General features: G+C 64.3%; 4 protein-coding genes across 4 annotated transcripts in view; 3 read left to right on the forward strand and 1 right to left on the reverse strand.

The window, feature by feature from the left end:
• DIS3L2 (DIS3 like 3'-5' exoribonuclease 2) overlaps positions 1 to 1,401 on the forward strand; it is a 193,176-nt gene extending 191,775 nt beyond the window's left edge. The window contains 1 exon segment of the mRNA XM_075761378.1: positions 867 to 1,401. Within this exon segment, the coding sequence (XP_075617493.1) occupies positions 867 to 965 (99 nt within the window). The 3' untranslated portion in view covers positions 966 to 1,401.
• Positions 1,402 to 1,560: 159 nt separating this feature from the next.
• LOC104643632 (intestinal-type alkaline phosphatase) lies at positions 1,561 to 6,048 on the forward strand. The gene is made up of 11 exons (XM_075761828.1): positions 1,561 to 1,810; positions 3,220 to 3,507; positions 3,697 to 3,812; positions 3,886 to 4,060; positions 4,165 to 4,337; positions 4,411 to 4,545; positions 4,625 to 4,694; positions 4,808 to 4,940; positions 5,055 to 5,248; positions 5,372 to 5,488; positions 5,699 to 6,048. The coding sequence occupies exons 1-11, from the start codon at positions 1,561 to 1,563 to the stop codon at positions 5,983 to 5,985; spliced, it is 1,938 nt and encodes a 645-aa protein (XP_075617943.1). The 3' UTR covers positions 5,986 to 6,048.
• Positions 6,049 to 6,762: 714 nt separating this feature from the next.
• LOC104643633 (intestinal-type alkaline phosphatase) lies at positions 6,763 to 10,204 on the forward strand. Its single transcript, XM_075761380.1, has 11 exons — positions 6,763 to 6,892; positions 7,371 to 7,487; positions 7,601 to 7,716; positions 7,965 to 8,139; positions 8,292 to 8,464; positions 8,549 to 8,683; positions 8,767 to 8,839; positions 8,925 to 9,063; positions 9,165 to 9,370; positions 9,509 to 9,619; positions 9,708 to 10,204. The coding sequence occupies exons 1-11, from the start codon at positions 6,823 to 6,825 to the stop codon at positions 9,968 to 9,970; spliced, it is 1,578 nt and encodes a 525-aa protein (XP_075617495.1). The 5' UTR covers positions 6,763 to 6,822; the 3' UTR covers positions 9,971 to 10,204.
• A 719-nt stretch (positions 10,205 to 10,923) lies between these two features.
• Positions 10,924 to 21,007, reverse strand: ECEL1 (endothelin converting enzyme like 1). The gene is made up of 18 exons (XM_075761379.1): positions 20,952 to 21,007; positions 18,454 to 19,343; positions 16,445 to 16,513; positions 16,175 to 16,285; positions 15,559 to 15,651; positions 15,171 to 15,295; positions 14,520 to 14,742; positions 14,270 to 14,368; positions 14,103 to 14,177; positions 13,500 to 13,603; positions 13,247 to 13,305; positions 13,036 to 13,087; positions 12,839 to 12,906; positions 12,569 to 12,693; positions 12,223 to 12,288; positions 11,923 to 12,018; positions 11,281 to 11,357; positions 10,924 to 11,046 (listed from the first exon to the last, which is right to left on the reverse strand). Exons 2-18 carry the CDS (start codon positions 19,195 to 19,197, stop codon positions 10,947 to 10,949), a joined length of 2,286 nt encoding a protein of 761 aa, XP_075617494.1. The 5' UTR covers positions 19,198 to 19,343; positions 20,952 to 21,007; the 3' UTR covers positions 10,924 to 10,946.
• Positions 21,008 to 21,200: the final 193 nt, after the last annotated feature.

The raw sequence follows: 21,200 nt of genomic DNA on the forward strand, positions 1-21,200 counted from the left end.
GCCAGCCCCGAGCAGATGGCCCCATCGAGCCCTGCTGCAGCGCAGGGCTCAGGGATGGGCTCCGGCAAGCAAAGCCCCCCCAAATCCCTGGCCACAGCCCCGGGGCAGCCCCTTCCTGGTGTCCCAGCCAGCCCGTTGACTGTGCCTCGTGGATAGACCTGGTCGATGCTTTACACTTCTGATCCACACAATTGGATGAAGAGAGGGAGTCAGAGGACTGGGGAGGCAGCGGCACGTTCCTGAACAGGAGGGATTGATTTTCTGTGGTCTTTATTGCCTTGCGTCTCTCTCGTCCATCGTGCTGCCTTCCCCTTGCTCTGCAGGCACGGGGGGTGGGGGTCGTTCCCTCCCTGTGGGATGCTGAGAAAATGCTCAGTGTCATGTGGAAAGCCCTTCTTGCCGCAGCTCACCGCTGGCGCTTGGCCAAGTCGCTTCATTAAGGGATGATGTGCGTTCTCTGGCTGGAGAAGGGAGACACGAGCGGGCTTTAGGGGGAGATTGGGACCCAAAGCCAAGGGCACAATCGCCCCCCACTCCTTCCCAGGCTGTGCAGAGGACAAGATTGGGGCCTGATCAGGCAGGAATAAGGGAGGACGTTTTGGGAGGCTTACTTAGGTCAGTTTGGGTTCTCTGGCTGGCTTTGCAGCCCAGCGGTGCTGCCCTTGAAGATGCTGCATCCAGCCCCAGCCCTGGTAGCACCCTGGACCCCAGCAGAGCTATCTGAAGCTGTCCTGCCCCCTTCCCCGGCTCCCCATGGGAGCTGCAGCACAGTCAGCAAAAGCCAGCTCAGGTCTAAGCAAATCCTGATCTGATGCCAAACCACCTGAAAAACCCTCTTCTCTCTGTCTTTTTCTCCCTCGCTGAAGGTGATCACCATTTTCACGCTGGTGGAGGTTGTGCTGACATCGGACGGTGTCCCGCTCAAGTACAGTGCCCTGCTCAAGAGACCGAGCTTGGAGAAGTGAGCGCCCTGGTCTGCGCCTGCTCCCCGCTGCTGACGCTTGCTCACCTCCCAGGCCCCGCACCAGCACCTGCCGGGACAGAGGGGACCCACGAGGAGTTTGGGGTTTTGAGTTTTAAGATTGATGCCGTTTTATTTCTGGTTTGGATTTTAACTCTGGCTGGGAGTGGGGCTCAGGGCTTGAGCCTGCCCCAGGCAGAGCATTTCTACTCTCGGCTATTTTTAGCTTGAAGCTTTTTTTTTTTTATTTTTTTCCATAAGGCCATCCCCAGCCACCTCGGGTGCCCATGGTGAGGGCCGAGCAGGGACGCATGTCCTCAGGAGCAGAGGGAGCTGGGTCCACCATCCCAGGTGGGATGTGGTGAGATGCGGCTGCGGGGCCATACAGGAGGGTTTCTTGCAGGCTTGTGTGTCATGTAATAAAAGCTGGGTCAGCAGCCGCATGGGGGATTTGTGCAGGTTTTATTTTGTCTCCACGTTCCCCTGGCCAGGAATCCCAGCAGTAACTCATCTCCTGGGCAGCCCCGTGCCTTCCCCTGGCTGCCGCTTCCCAGGCGTTGTGAAATCCAAGCAGCCTCGCTGCCTCCCCCAGCCCCAGGATGTCACCTCGCTTGGGGACCCTGCGGCTCCACATCCTCACTTCTGCTGCTCGAGAGAGCAAGTGTCCTCACAGACCAACCAGCCTCTCTGCCGTGTCCAGGCCCCTCTGCCTGCCTCCTGTCCCCATGTCCCCGACCCGTGCCATGCAGGATGTCCACCATGGCACAGGCTGCTCTGGCAACCTCAGCTTCATCACCTCCGTGGGGACGGGCAGTCACCAGTGGCAGCTGGTGGAGGAATTGATGTCTGGTGAGATCTGCCATGCCAGGCAGGGAGGGTAGTCCTGCTTCACTCTGCCTCATGGGTGGTGGCAGATGTGGCCTTGGCATGGACAATCTGCCCTTTGCAGGAGCCAGGAGCTGGGCAAACCCAGGCTGCCCAGTCAGGATGGGGGATCGAGCCCTGGTGGGTCAGGGCTGGGTACAACACGTTCCCCAGCAGCTGGCAAGCTGTGAAAGCCATCAGGGTCACCTGCAGTCCCCAGAGGTTAGGCTGCTGGCAACCAGGTGGCCTGGTACAACCACATGTGGACATCACCTTTGGATATGGGAGAGGGTGGGAGCAGGTCTCCTGCTCCTCGCTGGGCGGTGGTGATGCAGCACGTACCTCGCTGTGTGGGTTCACTGACACGGGCTGCCCCAGGGCCTGACGGGCAGCGTGTGACCATGTCCCCTGGGAGAGAGGACCTGAGGACACTGACACCAAAGGCAAGACGTCCTCCTCCTACCCCTCAGCCCGGTGTCCCCCTCCTCAGGTTTGTCTTGAGGGAGACAAGGCTCCAGCCCGACCCTGCTCAGCTTGTTTGCAAAAACAGCACTTTGCCCTGCGCCCTCCCTGCCGCTCCCCGGGGTCCCGCAGCAGCCGCCACCGTGGGAGCTGGGGGCCCCGAGGTGCCCTGGTCCCCAGGGAGGGGCTGGAGGTCCTCCCTTGCTGGGAGGGGGCAGGGATGGCTCCAGGGGGGGCTGGGGGCACTGGGAGGACCCTGGGCAGGGCTGAGAGATAGTCCCTGAATGTTATCAGCCCATCGTCTCACCCACGGCGGGGCTCAGCCCTCCGGCGGGACAGGGAAGGGCCATAAAGGACTGTCGTCGTCCATCCCCCCCGCTGCCCTGGACGCAGGAGGCATTCAGGGAGGGAGCTGGGGTGGGCAGCATGGGGTGGCTGCTCTCCCCTGGGACCTGCCTTCTCCTCTGCCTCCTCCTCTGCCTCCTGGCCCAACTCACCGCTGCAGCCTCAGGTGACAGGGGATGTGTGGGACAGGGAGGGGGGAGCCCTTGGTGGGGGGGGGCTGGGGCTGGAGCCACTTCCCTGGGGGTCTCCGGGGACCCTGTCACCTCCCCATGGGATATGAGCAAAAGCAACCCCTCCCGGGCACCTCAGAGTGGTTTGAGACCCCGACCTTTGAACGGGTTTGTCTCAGCCCCCACCAAAGCAGGCCCTGCCCCCCCCAACCCTGCTGCCCGCCTGCCCCTGGCAGTGGCTTTGGATCAAGCAGCTCGATAGCCGCAGCTGGCCTTGGTTGCCCAGACATGGCACACTCACGGCATGGGGCTGATGCCTCTCATCCTCTGCCAAGAGGCACGAGGAACTTCCCTGCAAACTGTGCCTCAGTTTCCCCCTCTGCAGTTGTGCTCTGGGCAATTCTGGGGTTGCCAAAGACCAGGCTGATCTCCAAAGGGCTCCTGGCCCCTCCAAGGCCCCAGGAAGGGGGCTCAGAGCAGCTAAATTCATCTTGGGTGGAGATGCCCACTCTGCTCCTGGGGAGACCCCTGAAGACCCTCAGGGTGCCCAGTGCCCCTGCACACCCCCGGCTCTGCTCTCACCTCCAGATGCCGAGAAGACCCTGGATTACTGGAATAAAGGCGCCAGGAGGAGGCTGGAGTCGTCCCTGGCCTTGCAGCCAGTGGCACGGCGGGCCAAAAACATCATCCTCTTCATGGGTGACGGTGAGTCCCCAAGGTCCCAGCCAGGCCTCATGGCTCCACGGCTCAGCAGCAGCCAGAGGACGTGGCTGGAGAGAGAATGGGGCTGGTGCTGGTCTCCTCCTCCCTGGCTGGCCCCAGGCACTGTCTGGGGAGGGCAGGACTGTCCCCAGTCCCAGCCCCTTGCTACCCCAAGCTCTGCCACGCTGACAGGCATGGGGCTGTCCACGATGTCGGCGGCTCGGATCTACAAGGGACAGCTGGCTGGCGGCTCAGGCGAGGAGAGCGTCTTGGCCATGGAGATGTTTCCCCACGTGGCCCTGGCCAAGGTGAGTGGAGCAGTGCTGAGGGGCAGCCACCCTACCCCTGCCCAAAACCTCACTGGCCCCCGCTTGCTTCCAGACCTACACCATCGACCGGCAGGTGCCCGACAGCGCCGGTACAGGCACAGCCTACCTCTGCGGGGTGAAGGCCAATGCTAAGACGCTGGGGCTGAGTGGGGCGGCCGTCTATGGCAAATGCCGCACCACCTTTGGCAACGAGGTGGACTCCATCCTGCACCGGGCCAGGCTGGCAGGTATGGGGCAGCGGGCAACCTTGTCGGAGAGCCTGGCATGGTGTGGCCATCCCATGCCATGCAGGGCTGGACGGGCTCCCTGTAAACCCTTGCCTGCCATGCAGGCAAGTCAGTGGGCATCGTGACGACCACGCGGGTGCAGCATGCGTCCCCCGGGGCGGCCTATGCCCACTCGGCCAGCCGGAGCTGGTATGCCGACGCCAACATGCCCAAGGAGGCATTGCGGGATGGCTGCAAGGACATCGCCTACCAGCTGGTGCACAACACGGACATCAACGTGAGCCGGGAAGCGGGAGTGGGAGGGAAGGGACACCAGGGACGTTAGGAGGGTCTGCTGAGCTCCCCAGCAGGTGATCCTGGGCGGTGGGCGGATGTACATGACCCCCAAGCGGACCCCAGATCCCGAGTACCCGGAGGACCCAGCTCAGAACGGTACCAGGAAGGACGGCCTTGACTTGATTGCTGAATGGCTAAATGCCAAGCAGGTGCTGCGCCAGGATGGAGGGGACGTGATGTTGGGCATGGGGCACGTGCCGTTGGCACCAACTCTGTTCTCTCTGGCAGGGTGCCCGCTACGTCTGGGACAAGAAGGGCCTGGATGCAGTTGAGGATGACTCCGTGAGCCACCTGATGGGTAAGAGCACCACTGACTGTGCCACTGGCAACACCTCCTCCTCCCTGCTCCAGGGGTGTTGGTGGGGGGCATGAAGTGGCCCTGGTGTGGACCCCCCAGCCCCACTCCCCCAGGCCTCTTCGAGCCCAAGGATATGAAGTATGAGCTGAACCGCAACGCCTCCACGGACCCCTCCATCGTGGAGATGACGGAAAAGGCCATTCGCATCCTGCGCAGGAACCCCAACGGCTTCTTTCTCTTTGTTGAAGATGAGTAGCCCCAGGCGGGCAGTGGGGCTGGGGCTGGGGTGGGATGTGGGTCCTGGGAGAAAGTGGGTGTCCCAGAGGACCAGGAAGGGGATGACGGACACGTTCCCTGTGCAGGTGGCAGGATTGACCATGGCCACCACAGTGGCCGGGCCAAGCAGGCACTGATGGAGGCTGTCATGCTGGACCGGGCAGTGGCACGGGCAGGCGAGCTCACCTCCCCCTCTGACACTCTGACTGTGGTGACGGCCGATCACTCCCACGTCTTCACCTTTGGGGGCAACACTCTGCGTGGCACCTCCATCTTCGGTGGGTCCCGGGGAGGAGCAGCAAGCATCCCTGTTCCCACCGGAGGCTGAGCGTGCCAAGGCAGGGAGCTGGGGAGAGAAACCCGGCTGGGACAGGGGGTAACAGTGTCTTTCCCTGTGCCAGGGCTGGCCCCCAAGAAAGCCAAGGACAAGCGAGCCTACACCAGCATCCTCTACGGCAATGGGCCTGGCTACAGCATCCGTGACGGGGAACGCCCAGCCGCCAGCCTCCCCGCTGCAGGTAGGAGCCTGCTGGGGATGGGGTGGGGGACACAGGGTGGCTGGGGGCAGCATCCCATGGGCATTGGCTACTGTGGCTGCACCACATGGCTCTGGTGTCACTTGGGCAGGAATCGCCCCAACGCCAGGGTGATGGGAGCTGCCCTCTAGTCCCTGCAATGGGTAGGGGAACCTGCTGCCCCCAGCCCCATTTTCCTGCAACCCCCTGCAGAGGACAAGGACTACAGGCAGCAGGCAGCTGTGCCCCTGGAGACAGAGACCCACAGTGGGGAGGACGTGATGGTGCTGGCCCAGGGCCCCATGGCTCACCTCTTCCATGGAGTGCAGGAGCAGCACTACATTGCCCATGCCATGGCCTACGCCGCCTGCCTTGAGCCCTACGCCACCGAGCCCCAGTGCGGGGCAGCCCGCAGGGCCTCCCACGGCACCCAGTGCTCCCCCCAGCCTTTGCTCGCCCTCCTGACCCTCTGCATGGCTGTCTGCCTGGTGGGGGGCTGAAAGTCCCCGGTGAGCCCCACTTCAACCCAGGCTGCCCAGCCCCCCTAAGCCACCCCCATCCGCCCCATCAAGGGGCTTGGCAGCCAGGTCCCCACTCTGGCCAGGATCAAGGGATGCAATAAACCATGGGTTGTTTGTCTCCATCTGCCATGTGAGCATTTGCAGCAGCAGTCGTCTCCTAAGGCACTGCCCCGTGCCTCAGTTTCCCCAGGTGGTTGTGGCTCCTACTGCCCCTGGGACCAGCACTGGAAGCATTGGGGTGGAGGAGGTAATGAAATGAGGGTGAGGGGAAGCCATATTCCTCCCCCAGCTTTGCCAGGCTGGGGCACAGTACACAAGGGTTGGTACCTTCCCGGCAAGGACTGGGCAAGGAGCAGAGTTTTAGCCCAGATCAGTGGATTTATTGCTCAAGAAAGTGCTGGGCAGAGAGCAGGGCTGTTCGGTGCATGAGTGACTCCAGATGCACCTGATACCCCTGTTGCCCCAGGTCCGATGCTCAGCACCACCTGTGGCACCCCAGGCCAGGGCATCCCCTCCACCTGGCATCGCAGCCGGGGCGGGCAACGCTGCCTGCCAGGCACGGCCCATTGCCTCTCTCCCTGCATCTGCACCACCAAGTCCGTCCGTCCCCCAGGAGCAATAAGGTGGTGTGCCAAGGAGGCGCCTGCAGCCCAGCCCCATGGCCTTTGTGCCGGCTGCCCCACAGGACACCAGGGTATCAGAGACGTGCCGAACCACTCCACACCCCCCGTGAGGGCTGATCCTGGTCCAAAGTTCCTCCCCAGATCTGCTAGAAGTGCAGACACTGCCAGCAGTGCTGGGCTACTGGATCTCATCATGCAGCTCCTGGCACCCCTCACCCTCTGCCTGGGCCTCTGGGCAGGGCTCAGCACTGCTGTCATCCCAGGTGGGGACAAGGATGGGGACAGGTGCCCGGCTGGCCCCAGCGGGTGCCCAGGGAAGCAGGGCACCCAGCAGGGCACCAGCCTGGCTGGCCACAGGGAGGGTTTAGGGAGGGGAGGAGGGGCTGCCTGGCTCTGCAAGGGTTAATGGAGGTTACCCCTGATTTTCTGGGGATGTTCAGCCGGTTTTCCCCTGTGGGGTCAGGTTCCTGCTTGCTTCTGGGGTGGGGGCTGGGGGAAGTGCCTGTAACCTCCCCCCTCCATGGATGTGGCTCCATCTCACCTGCCAGATAGCTCCCTCCATCATGTACCTCTTTGCTGCCCCCTCCTTCTCTGCCCCAGGATTCCCGGGCTGGGCGCTGGGTGCTAGCCCACGTGGCCTTTCCCCTTGCCCAGTCCACGTCAAAGAAGGCCCGGGGATGTGGGTGCCCCAGGGATGTGGGTACTGATGAGCTGGGACTGACGAGTGCTGCCCTGTCCCAGCGGAGGAGGAGAAGCCATCTTTCTGGAACAAGCAGGCGGCTGAAGCCATCGAGGCCTCCTTCAAGATCCAGCCCAGGATAAGCCAAGCTAAAAACCTCATCCTCTTCCTCGGGGATGGTGAGTCCTGCTGGCACACCCGGCAGGCAGGCTGGCATCGCTGCTGCCCCATGGAGCTGGGTGCAGGGAGGGCACCCAGTCCAGAGGGTGACCGGGACCCTCTCCTTGCCCAGGATTCGGGATCCCCACCATTACGGCCACCCGCATCCTAAAGGGGCAGGAGCAGGGGAAGCTGGGCCCCGAGACCCCCCTTGCCCTGGATGCTTTCCCCTACGTGGCTCTCTCCAAGGTAAATCCCTGCCACGCTGGGCTTGGGGCCAGGGTGATGCCAGGCATGGGAGCAGGGCGATGCTCGTGGAGCTGCTGGCACAGAAGCACCCTAATGATGCATGTGTGGGGTGCATGGAGTCCCTGCCCACCCCACACTTGCCTTCAGGGATGCGAGTGAGCGTGGCAAGGGATGCTGGGGCGGGGGAACCCCGCCAGGTGCCTCTGCCAGCCGGTCCCTGCTCTAAGCCTGGCCCATGTCCTCGGCAGACGTACAACGTGGACCGGCAGGTCCCTGACAGCGCAGGGACGGCCACAGCCTACCTCTGCGGGGTGAAGGGCAACTACCAGACAGTGGGGCTGAGCGCGGCTGCCCGCCACTCGCAGTGCAACACCACAGCTGGCAACGAGGTGGTCTCGGTGCTGGAGCGAGCCCGCAAAGCCGGTAATGGGGGGCACAGGTCGGCGGGGCTTAGGGAGACCCCGTGGGGACAATGGGCAACAAGCTGGGGGCTGCCCCCACCATGAGCATCCCGGGGCTCGATGGGGGGGATCCCCTGTTACCCTTTGCGGGGTCTGATGGGTGGGGGGTGACAGGAAAGGCGGTGGGCATCGTGACAACGACGCGGGTGCAGCACGCATCACCCTCGGGGACCTACGCCCACGTGGTGAACCGCAACTGGTACGCGGATGCCAGCATGCCCGCAGACGCTCGCCGTCAGGGCTGCAAGGACATCGCCTGGCAGCTGGTCCACAACGTTGACATCAACGTGAGTGCCCATCATGGAGGGGGGGGAGCAGGGGCAGATCCCCCTCGCAGGCACCCCTGCTAATGCTGCACCCATCTTGTCCAGGTGATCCTGGGGGGCGGTCGGAAATACATGACCCCTGTGGGGACACCAGACCCCGAGTATCCCACCTACACATCGGAGAACGGGATGCGTGAGGATGGGAATAACCTCATCAACATGTGGCTGGAGGCACGGCCGGTGGGTCCTCTCCCCCCCTCCCTCTGCTCCCTCTCAGCAGGGGACCAGCCACCCATTGACCCCCCCATGGGATTTTCCTGCAGGGCGCCCGCTATGTCTGGAACAGGACAGAGATGCTGGCTGCTGCCGACGACCCCAAAGTGAACTATTTGATGGGTAACAAATGTCCTGTGTGCAAGGATCCGACAGCCACTGGGACACATGCAGGCACTGAGGCTGTCCCCAACGTGTCCCCTCCCAGGTCTCTTTGAACCTGGGGACATGAAGTACAACCTTGTGCGTAACACCACCCTGGACCCATCGCTCACCGAGATGATGGAAGCTGCCATCACCATCCTGAGCAGGAATCCCAACGGGTTCTACCTCTTCGTGGAAGATAAGTTGGGGCTGGTGCCCCTGGGGCAGGAAAGAGGGGGCGTCCCACGTTTTGAGGTGGAGGTAACAGTTGGGGGTGCTGCGGTAGGTCCCCAGCCCACCACAGGTGCCCATCTGCAGGTGGCAGAATCGACCATGGCCACCATGACGGTGCAGCCCAGAAGGCGCTGACGGAGGCGGTGGAGTTCGACTGGGCCATTGAGCGGGCAGGTGCCCTGACAGATGAGGCACAGACCCTCACCGTCATCACCGCCGACCACTCGCACGTCTTCTCCTTTGGTGGCTACACCCTGCGTGGCTCTTCCATCTTCGGTAGGGCTCTGCCCAGCCACCAAGAGCAGGGCACGGCCCTGTGCTGGGTGCTGCCGGCTCCAGGGCACCCTGGCTGTGGCCAGAGGGACGATATGGGGGTTTCTTGGCTGATCCCCCCCTCCATCGCACCCTCCCTAGGTCTGGCCCCCAGCAAGGCCACTGACGAGAAGAACTACACGTCCATTCTCTATGGGAATGGGCCAGGCTACCCAGGCTCCAACCGGACCAATGTGGATGAGGACACAGCCAGTGAGGATGCAGAGACCATGGGCGGGTGGCGGGACAGGGCTGGGGCCACCACCGCCCCCCCTTAACCCTTTCTCCCCCCCCTCCCCAGATCAGTACAACTACTTGCAACAGGCAGCCGTGCCCCTCGACTCAGAGACCCACGGTGGCGAGGACGTGGCCATCCTGGCCAAGGGCCCCATGGCTCACCTCTTCCACGGGGTGCAGGAGCAGACCTACGTGGCACACGTCATGGCCTACGCCGCCTGCCTCGAGCCCTATACCGCCTGCCGCCAGCGGGACTCTGTCCCTGCCACCCGTGCCACCTCCCTGGCCCTGCTCCTGCCCACCCTCCTCCTGCCCCTCTTCCACTGACCCCACAGCCCCCGGGGCACCCCACAGGCACTGTCTGACCCGTGTCCCCCGCTCCCCACAGCTGTGGCACCTCTAAGGTGGCCACCAGCTCTGGAGCATCCTTCATCCAGATGCGGCAGCTGTGCAGCACCGAATCCTGGGCACAGGGTGCGGGCCCCTACACCACCCGCATGGGATGCTCAGCCGTTAATAAATATGGGGTGTGATGGTGGTGGGACAGGCGTGTTAGCGGTGTGTGGGTTCCCGTGCCGTGCAGGCAGGGCTGGGGGTGCTGCCCGCTGTTGCCCATACCCCGGCCATGACCCCTTGCACCCACCCAGCATATCCAGCGCTTTATTGACCAGAAGCAGCAGCAAACAATACAGCAGGCATCCGCGTCCCTGCACTCCTGGAGCAGGCTGGCATCGCCCGGCCCCGAGCCCTGCCGGCTGCGCCCACCCGCTGGCAGGGCTGATGCGGGGACGGGATGGGGCTGGCACGGGAGGTGCCGGGGAGGGCACCGGGCAGGAGGGCTTTTCGAGTGGGGCAGCCCCACGGTGTCGCTGGGTCACTCTCCCTGCTCCAAGTGGTGCTGGGCTGGATGTGGTAGGGCTGGGTGAAGGGTTTGGGGTGGGTGGACAGAAGAGGGGGTACATGGGTGCCTGGGGGGGTGCCCTGCATTGCCTGGCTCCTCCATGGGGACTCAGGGCCACCCCAATTTGCAGGGCAGGGGGCAGGAAGGGAACAGGCAGGAGGCAGCTGCCTCTGGGCAGGAGCTCATGCTCACCCCAAGTGTCTCTCCACTGCCTCCACCCCTCCAGTGGGTGCCTGTCTTTGGGGTAGCGACCCCCCACATCACCCAGGGGTGCCGCCTTTGCCTGGAGAGTAGGAGGTTGAGATGGGAGGAGGTGGGGAGCGGGCACGGGGTGGCACGTGGGCAGGAATGGGGATGGGGGGGTGCCAGCCTGCTCGGGGGGCGGGGGGGGCGGGATCGGCCTCACCACACTGAGCACTTGTGCGCCGGGTTCATGGGTGAGTTCTTGGGGCAGTGGAAAACCCGTCCGAACTCCTCAAACTGCGAGACGCTGCCCAGGACCCTGCCAGAAGAGGGGGGCAACTCAGAGCTGGGTACCCCCTGCCCCCCCTGCCACTGCCATGCACCCTGCTCAGGGCACCCGCTCACCCCAGCAGCGACCCATCCCCTGCCCCAGGGAAGCCCACCCAGAGCCTTCTGGTGCCATGCTGGTGCCCGTCCCCCCTTTGCATGGCACTGCCAGATGTGGGGAAAGCTGGCATCTGCTGTGCCCCCCTATTTTGGGGCCGGTTGGTACCTGTAGTGCTCTGGGGCGTGCTTGTCCGTCAGCACCTGCAGGTAGATGGACTGGGATCGCCGCTTGATGCACCAGTTCTGCAGGGGAGAAAGGTTCCCATGGGTGACCTGGATGGGGCACCCCTGGTCCTGGCACCCACTGGGACCCATGGGGTCCTGGCACCCACCGGGGCACAACGGCCGTTCTCATTGCTGGGGGATTAGGGCAGTGATACCCTGGTTGTGCTTATTATTGTAAGGCCTCCTGGGAGCCTGTGTATGGGATATACATGAGTTGGGAGAGCACAGGGGCATGTTTGTTATTGTAGGGTCTCCTAGGGGAGTGGGCTGCCTGGCTGTAGGGTGTCCTGGAAGTTCAAGGTCATGTGTATTTGTTACTGTGGGGTCTCTGGAGGTGATGGGGGAGAGGGCACAAGTTTGTTATTGTAGAGTCCCCAGGAGCAGTGGGGCCATGAGGGGTGCTCCTTGCAGGGCTGAGCCCTGCGCGCTGAGCCCAGGACCTGCTCACGGAGTCGAGCCCAGCTCCTGGCCATGGGCACTGGGTCCAGCACAGCTCTTGCCCTGTCCCTTGGAGTCACTGGCCCATGCTGGGTGACCCCCCGCACCCCAGTACATGCCATGTGTGGAGAGGGCAGGGGCTCACCTGTGCAAAGGCGATGAAGAAGAGCTGGTCATGGGTGTATTTCAGGTGGTGCAGGGGGTGCTCAGGGCCGTGCTCCCGCACCCACTTCTGGTAGGCCTGGAGAATAAGGGGTGCCCTCAGCATGGTCTGAGTGCCCCCAAACTGCCCTGAGCCTCCCTCTAGAGCCCCCCAGCAACCAGCAAGCTGGATGAGGCCCAATCCCTGCTGCAGAGAGGAAGGTGGGGCTGGAGGGGTCTCCTGCTCCCCCCAGTGCGGATGGCACCAACTATCTGTGCCACCCCAGGGTGGGGGGACACTTACATAGTAGGCGAGTTTGAGCCCCCCCATGTCAGCGATGTTCTCCCCCAGTGTGTGTTTGCCATTCACCTGCCGAGAGAGACATGGAGTGAGTGGAGATGCTCCCCCCAGCCAAGCACACACACCCCCATCCCCAGCCTGGCAACAAAGCCGTGCCTCAGCTTCCCCCAGACAGTGCCCTGAGGAATTTCCCAGCTGAGGTGTGATGAGTTGTGCTGTCTCAGGGCTGAGCAGGGCAAAACCATCCTCTTCTGTGGGCACGGAGCAGTGGGGACACCCCCCACACACACACGCCCGCCACAGCAGTGTGTGTGCCCAGGCATTGCCTGGTGGGCGAGGGGGGTCTCACCCGTTGGTTGTAGACCGTAAAGTTGTCGTAGAGGTTGACGATACACTGCGCCTTCTTCAGGAACTTGCTGTACGACCGCTCCGTCCACCAGTGCACCAGGTTCCCGTGCCGGTCGTACTGTCCCCCTGCCAAGGCGACCGCCACCACCAGTAGTCTTGAGGGACCCAGGCGCCTGCCTGCCACCCCCCCCCAGCCTGGCTGCCCCCTGCCCACCTACCTCCTTCCCCAGCAAGGGGTGGGGGGGGTGGGGGGGGGTGGGGTGTCACTCACCCCAGTCATCGTAGCCATGGGTCAGCTCGTGCCCGATGATGGTGCCGATCCCGCCGTAGTTCAGAGACCTGTTGTGGGGGAAGCACAGGTGAGAGAGCAGAGGGCACCATGCTGTCAGTGATGGCGGTGACCCCAGGACCTGGCACCCCCATACCCTGCCCTGGCACCCCCCACCCATGCCCCAGCCCCACACTCACTGCGGGAACTCAGGGTCGTAGAGAGTGGGCTGCAGGATGCCAGCGGGGAACACTGGGGACACAGGAGACCATTACTGTTGGGGGGCCACCCTGCCCCGTGCCCACCTGCAGCATCACCTGGCACCAGGGGACGGTGCCCCCCGCCTCGGGGCCTCCCCACGCCCCCCGCCCCGGGGGGTCTGAGCCTGGGGGGGGCCAGGCAATGCCTCACCCATCTGGTTCTTGTTGGGCAGGTAGTAGGCGTTCAGCGCCTGGGGAGGCAGCAGCCATCTGCAAGGAAAGACAGCGGTGCCAGGCTGTGGGGGCACCGGGGGGCATGGAAATGCCACTCCATTGCACAGCTGGGAGGTCAGGGGGGGCATTCCTGGCATCCCCTCTGCCCTCTTGCCTACACCCCATGGGGTGTGACCAGCCATGGAGACAGGGGGCATTGGTGGGCCCAACCTGTACAAGGGGATACTCACGCAGACTTGTCCACCTCCTGCCGGATCTTCTTCACCGAGAGCCTGATGCCGAAGGCGATGCTGTTGAGAATGTTCTTGAAGTAGGTCTTTTCGTCCACCTCAAACTGGGGGGGGGCACAGCCATGTCGGGGGGGGGGATGTTAGCCCAAAATGCCAACCCCAAGAGTGTGGGAAGCAGGGTTGGGGTATCCTGCCACCCCCATGAGCCTTGGGGACAGAGGGTGTGGGATTGTGGCCACGGGCTGGATGTGTCATGAGTGTGTCCTCATGTCCCATGCTATGTGCCCACGTGGGCAGCTGCATTTCCATCATCTCCATGGGGCCCCTGGGCCATGCTGGCACCCCCAGCCCTTGCTGAGGATGGGGCTGAGCTCTGGGGGTGCGATGTGGGGAAGGAAACATCATCCCGGACCCCAGGGACAGCATGGCACTACCCGTGTGGCTGTGGCCATGCAAGTGGTGGGCACAATGAGCTACCAGGAGGTGGCTTGTTTTGGGGTGGCATCTCTCCATCCTGGTCTCTGTAAACCCTGAGGCAGATGTGGGGACCATCTCCCCCTTCCACATGCCCATGCCCCCACATGGCCCTGGGCCACCCCTTGCCTCATACTCCTTGTCGATGGCTTCTGGCTTCAGCAGGAAATCGGGGTACCCGATCATCACCATCATGTACCGGAGCTGTGGGCAGAGTGGTGAGGTCGGGACCCCATCCCACATGCCCCCAGGCTGTGGTGGGGGCCAGGGCAGGGGTCCATGTTGGGGGCTGCTACCTTGGCCCTGGCCGCTCTCCGTGTCTCCTCATCCATCCAGTCCAGCTCGTCTAGACGCTGGTCCAGGATGTATTTGATATCCTCCACCAGCTGCTGCACCTATGGTGGGTCACCATGGGTGCTGGCACAGCATCCTTGCCACCCATAACCCACCAGACAGCCCTCGGTGGGGTGCTGGGTAGCAGTAGGCACCTTGGCAAGGTGACAGGAGGGATGCAGTGGCTTCATGCCCACAGGCAGCATCACCTACCTTGGCTTTGCTGGCAGAGGAGAAGTGCTCCTCGACAAAGAGGGCACCCAGGGCCATGCCAAAGTGCTTGTTGGCCTGGCTCAGGCAGAGCTTGCCTGGCTCGAGCTGCTTCTCGTTACCCTCCATCTCCTTGGAGAGCTCGTGGATGGCGTCGCGGAAGGGGGTGGAGAGGTGTTCACTCAGCACCACCACAATGCGCCACAGCATGTAATTGTGAAGGATCCTGGTGATGGGGGTAGGATCAGGTACCTCCCCACACTGGGCATGTCCCCAGGCACACAGGGAGGATGGGAAGCAGCACCAGAGTGGGGACACCCCTGCTCAGGGACCAAGCAGGCCACAGGGGTGGCCATGGCCTGTGAGGGCACAGGGACGGGCTGGCACCGTGTCCCTCCCTGCTGTGTGATGAGTCTGGTGACCTCTAGTATGGAGGGGCTCAGCGGGTGGCTGGGCATGACCAGGGTACTGTGGAGCTCATGACAGTGCCTTCTCCTAGGGGCTTTTCCAGGGTCCCCGTGCCCAGCCTGGCCTCCCCAGGATGGGGGTGATGGAGGCAACCAGCCACAGCTGCCCTGTGCCCATCCCCATTGCCAGACCCTGCCAGGCTGGGGAAGGTGTTGGGGGCACAGGGGGTGCCAGCCCCCCCCTCACCTGCTGGGTGTCACACGGATGAGGTCGGACACCTTGTGCATGTAGTCGGTGGCCAGCAGCACCACTTCCTCCTCCTCTGAGAAGTTGTCATGGAAGATGCGGTCCAGCAAGCGCTTCCACTTCAGCTGCCAGGGCGGCACCATCAGGGGGGGCACAGGCACACCCCCTCCTTGCCACCCTGGAGGGAACTCCCTCCAGGCTTTCCAGCCTCCCATCACCCCTTCCCACCCACAAAAGTGCAGGGTGGATTCATCACCCTCAAGTAGATTTACCTGGGGCGGGGGGGGGGGGGAGCAGCAAGGGCATGGAGCAGGGGGACAGGGACATGTGTGGGGCACACAACAGATGGGGCACATAGGGTGGCAGGCTGGGCACTGGGGGTACTCACCGTGGGGGTGATGCGCTGCAGCTCACCCAGGGTCACTTTGTGGTACATGCTGCTGACATCCCTCCGCACATCGTCGTACTCGGACACCGTGATCTGCACGGGTTGGACATAGCCGTCACCACCACACTGCCTGTCTGGGGAGTGGCACAGGGACAGGGCACAGCTCTGGGGCAAGAGGGACCCACATCCCTCCCAGCGCCATGCCCTGGAAACCTTCTGCTGCCAGTGGGGCCCTAAGGACTGGGCATGGGGTCCCCAAGGAGTTGGGGTACCTGAGGGCTGGGAATGGGAGTCCCCCAGGGTTGAGACTGTGGTCCACAAGAGGTGGGCATGGAGTCCTCAAGGGCTGGAGTGGTTGTCCTGGGGGCTGGGACTGGGGGTTCTCAAGATGTTGTGGGGCTGGGGTCCCTCAGGATCTGCCATGGAGGATCTCAAGGGGCTGGGTCCCCAAGGGCCAGGCGTGAAGGTCCCCAAGGGCTGGGAGTGGAGGTTCCCAAGGGGATTGGAATGGGTTCCCTTAGGATCAGGCATGGAGGGCCCCAAAGATCTGCGACTGGGGTGCCCAAAGGCTGTCCAGGGGCACCCCAAAACCCAGGATGGGCACCCCGCCCCTCACATTGGCGAGGTGCTGCTCCAGCTGCAGGATCTCCTGGGCCTTCTGCTCCACATGCTCAGCCCCCAGGAGGGTGAGCAGCCGCTCCATGAACACCCGGTATGCAGCCAGGATCTGTGCCGAGGGAGGGGTTACTGAGTGCCACCCCGCACTGCCCTGCGGGCACCCCAGCCCCAGGCACCGCTGGCAGTGGGGTGCCCTCTGTCTGCCACCCATGCTGGGTGCTGGTCCCTCTCCTGGTGTCCCCATGGCATCGGTGTGGTCCCTCCTCACCTTCTCGCTCTCCTCATCCTGCCCCAGGTAAAGGGTCCGTTCAGGCAGAGTCAGCCCATCCTGGTCGATCTGGGGGGGGAGAGATGGGGGCAGCAGGTGAGCAGAAGGAGGGGGGACTGTGCTGGGCAAGGTACCCCTCACCTTCCCGCAGGTGCCCCTGGTGAGCCGTGGGGTGGCAGCATGGTGGTCAGCCCCAGGCATGGCCTGGTCCTGTGCCTCAGTTTCCCTTCTGGCAGAAGGTGCTGGAGCTGCAGCGGGCAGCATGCAATGGGCACTGGGCACAGGGCAGGCCCCTGCTCTGTGGCCTGACTGGTGCAAACCCACAGACTGCCCCATGGTGGCCCCACACCTGCCCCACGGCTGGCCCCACTCCTGTGCTGCAGCCTGCCCCATGGGGAGGAGCCACAGGGATGAGCCATGCTGCATGGACACCCCCCACCTTCACACCCCCCACCCCGCTATCCTGTAGCCACAGGCACAGCCGCTAACACATACACACACCTGAACATGCTTGCACATATATGTACAGACACACACATACCTGTAACTCACCCCTCATGACACACACCTATACATGCTCACCCCCCCACACCCCCCCCCCCACGCATGCACACACACCCACACCCCCTCCCCTTTTGTCTCTGGCTCACCCCCCATGTCCCACCCCAACAGGCCCCCATGCACCCCCGCACACAGCCGCAGCGCTGTCCCGCACACCCGCAGGCACCCCCAGCCTTTCTCCACGCCCTCCCCCCCCATCACACCCCCCCTTGGGTTTCCCACAAAGGCACTGCCACAGCGCAGCCCTCACCCCCCCAGCCTCCTCACACACCCCTGTCACGCTCACACCTGTCGCACACCCGCTCTCACCCCCTCCCAATCCACCCTGACACTCCGCCACAACCAACCAAGCCCTGACACCCAGCCCTGACTGTCACGCTCACGCCCACCCTGTCACACCCCACGCACACCTGCACCCTCCCGCTCAGCCCCGCCACCCACCCGCCCTTTCCCTGTGACACACGCTCCCTCTAGTGTGCACACACGCAGCCCGTCAGCACGGCCCTGCACCTCCCTGGCCCCTCACACTCACTCACGCTCACCCCCCCCCCAACGCCCACCATCACACAGGGAGTGGGGCGGCTCATCCTAACCACTGTGTCCCACCAGTGCTCCCATTACCCCGAGACCTCGTCCCCGCCATGTCATCACCATGCCCACCCCCCCACCCCCACGCTCACCATGTCCCTGCCATGCCCACTCCCACGGTCCCTCCGTGCCCACCACTGTGCCCCCACTGTGCCATTGCTGTGCCCCCACTGCTGTGCCATCACTGTGGCCCTCCATGCCCATCCTTGCCCACCATGGCGTCCCCACCATGTCATTGCTGTGCCCCCACCACCTCACTCCCACGCCCACCAAGGGTGCTCGAGGCTTGGCCACCCAGATAAAGCCCACCCAGACAAAGCCCCCCGCCCCCCATGCCCTGGTGCCACCGCAGGGTGAGGGACACAGGCTGGCAGGGGTGGGGAAGTCTGACAAAGCCATGGGCAAATGCCCTGGCACCCTGGCCCGGTGCTGTGGGGCTGGTGGGCATCCCCCTGTCACCGTCTACGGTTTGCCCCCTGAGTACAGATGGCAGCCAGAATGCCAAGGTGAGGGGCTTGGCTGCCAGCTCTCTGGAGACCCTGGTGCCCTGCTGGGCTGTTCCCAGCACCCAGGTGGGCAGCACTGCCTCCCTCTGTATGTCCCCCTGCCCATGTCCCCTGCCCTGTCCTGGAGGTGCCACCCTCACCCCGGGGCAGCCTGACAAGGGGTTCCATGGTGGAGAGACAGGGGGGTCCCCAGGGACAGGGGCTGTCCCCAGCCTGGCCACCTGGTGCAACCAAGCCCACACACTGGGCAGGTGCGTGGTGCCACGGTGACGAGGACAGTGGCACCAGGGGGGTCTCACCAGTGCAGGCGAGTGGCTGGGGTGGGGACCAGCCCCAGGGGCAGGGTGCCCTCACCCGGATGACGTAGCGGGAGGTGTTCCTCTCATCCAGGCTGACAGTGAGGGAGAAGAGCACGGCGGCACTGTAGACTCCCTGCGTCTTGTAGAGCAGCTCGTTGAGGTCCCCACGGCCCGGGGGGGCATCCCAGCCGCCGCACTCCCCGATGACCTCCAGCATCGGCCGTGGGCCCAGCCGGTCGATCTCAGCCCGGTCCAGGCACGAGCGGAAAAAGTCCTTGACCTTCCTCTCAGCTGAGGCGGGGGCTCGGCGCCGCACGGGGCGGCTCAGCAGCGCCCGCAGCTTGGCCTCATTCTGCTCAGCAATGGCCCCGATGGTGCCGTACACCAACTTGTCCTCGGGGATGCCGTGTCGCCGGAGCCAGCCGCCGCAGGCAAAGGAGTAGAAATCCTGGCAGGGGTCGATGGTGGCATCCATATTGGCGCTGAGGAAGCGGGATGCCCGCAGGAAGGCCTTCTTCTCCTGGCACCCCTCCAGGCAGTAGCTGTCCCCTTCAGCCGCCAGGTACTTGAGGACCAACATGCACGTCAAGATGACGCAGAGCCCCGCGGCGAACACCAGCCCCGAGAGCAGGCAGACTTCCCGGCGGCTCCAGCGCGGCAGCCCCCCACGGCGTTTCTTGGTCCCAGCGCCCAGCTGGAGGGCGAAGCCGTTGGGCAAGGTGCCGCTCTGGTACTTGCTCACGTACTTCACCTCCTGAAACTCATCGTAGTGGGCCGTCAATGAGTAGGTCTTCTCCATGGCCAGAGACGGGGCTCCCCGCAGGTGGCGTGGGCTCCGGGGGCTCAGGGCAGGTGGGGGGCAGGCTCAGGTACCCCACAGTTCATGCTGGAGCCGTGCAAGCCGCGGGGAGGTGGTGAGGAGTGCCCAGGTGAGTCAGGAAGCTCCTGAAAAAGGCAGAGGAGGTTGTTGAGGGGGGGGTTGGGAGGAGCAAGGAGGAGGGGGTTGCTTCTTGCCGTCATTGCCACCTGAGTCACCGTCCCTGCCTTCGTGCCCCACTGGTGGCACTGGGACTGGCTCCAGTGCCAGGAGCTTGATGGCAGCTCTACCCCATGGCTGTCCCCTCTGCCAGCCCCTCTGGCGACAGGGCAGGGTCCTGCCTGCACAATCCCAGGCAGGTTCCAGCCCCGGCACAGCTCCATCCCACCCACATCGCACGCTCACCCAGCGCACCAGCGAGAGCACCCACGCAGGGTGAATGTCTGGGGTGGGTCAGCGAGCCCATCCTCACACCACACCATGAGAGCCCTTCTGGGTCGGGGAGGGGGGGCCACAGGGCTGCCAGTCCCTCTGGGTGGAGTACGGGGGGGGGGGGGGGGGTGAGCAGCTTGAGGAAGAGGGGCTTTGGGAGATTTGTGGGGTAAGGCCTTGGGTTGGGGTGTTACCGGTTGGGTTGGGTTGTGTGGCCCTGCATCGGGTTGCATCGCGTTGTGCCGTGGCGTGGCGTTGCATTGTGTTGGGTTGGGTCGTGGTGCGCTGTGTTGCATTGCGTTGTGTCAAATTGTGGTGCGGTGCGTGATGTGTGCGCAAAGTTAATTCCAGTCTGGGGGGGAGCCTTGGACCTCATGGACATCTCACAGCACTCCCCCCACCCCATCCACCCAACCCCTCTCTGCTGGCTGGTGCCTGATGGGCAGGTGTGTCTGGCAGGGGTGCTGTGCTGGGCAGGAGGGGGGTCTGCCCACGGGGAAAGAAAGGTGGGGGCATAGATGGATTGGGGGGGGGGGGGCGGGGAGCTTCAAAAGGAGACCCCCAATCCTTGCTCGATGCAGAATGGCATCCGGATTTGCAGGTGGGGGAGGACAGGCTGAGGACAAAGAGCGGCTCGGGAGGTGGCCAGTATCCCCGCGGCGGGTCCCCCCCCCCCCCAACCCCTCGGCCCCCGCTGTCTCTGCAACTTGGGCAAAGTTGTGCCCCGGCGGCGCAGCCCGGCGGTGCCCGTGCCGGGGAGCTGCCGCCGCCGGAAAGTTTGCGGGGCCGGCGGTGGGCACGGCGCGGCGTGGCGTGGCGTGGCGCGGAAGGGGGGGGGTGGGGGTCGTGAGGGGCGGGGGGGGTGTCTGGGGGTGCCAGGGATGCTCGGGGTATGCTACCCGGGATGCTGCCCAGGATGCTCGGGAGAGCCCGGGGGACTCTGCCCAGGATTCACGGGGGATGCTGCCCGGGATGCTCGGAGCATGCTGCCCAGGATGCTCGGGAGGTGCTTTGCCGGGATGCTCGGGAGGTGCTCGGGAGATTGCTCGCCGGGATGACGCCTGTGGTGCTCAGGGAACGCTCGAGAGTTGACTGAGGGATGCTCGGGAAGTGCTCCCCGGGATGATGCCCGGGATATTCGGAGGATGCTCGCGGGGTGCTCGCCGGCAGGCTCGGGGAGTGCGCACCGGGCTGCTCGGGGGGGGTGCTCACCGGGCTGCTCACCGAGGTACTCGGGAGATGCTCGAGGGATGATCTGCCCGGGATGTCCGCGGGTGCTCGGGGGTTGCTCACCGCTTGCTCACCGAGACACTTGGGGGATGCTCCCGGGATGCTCGAGAGACGCTGCCCGGGATGCTCGGGGATGCTGCCCGGGATGCTTGGGGATGCTGCCCGGGATGCTCGGGGATGCTGCCCGGGATGCTCGGGGGTTGCTCGGGGGTGCTCACCGGCTGGCTCGGGGGATGTCAGCAGGCTGCCCGGGGCTGCTGGCGGGCCGGCCCGGCTCGGCTCTGCCCGTCCGGCTGCGCGCCCCGCGCTCCGCTCCGCGCCCC

Source organism: Balearica regulorum, chromosome 9 (genome assembly GCF_011004875.1).
Source record: "Balearica regulorum gibbericeps isolate bBalReg1 chromosome 9, bBalReg1.pri, whole genome shotgun sequence".
Lineage (NCBI taxonomy): Eukaryota > Metazoa > Chordata > Aves > Gruiformes > Gruidae > Balearica > Balearica regulorum.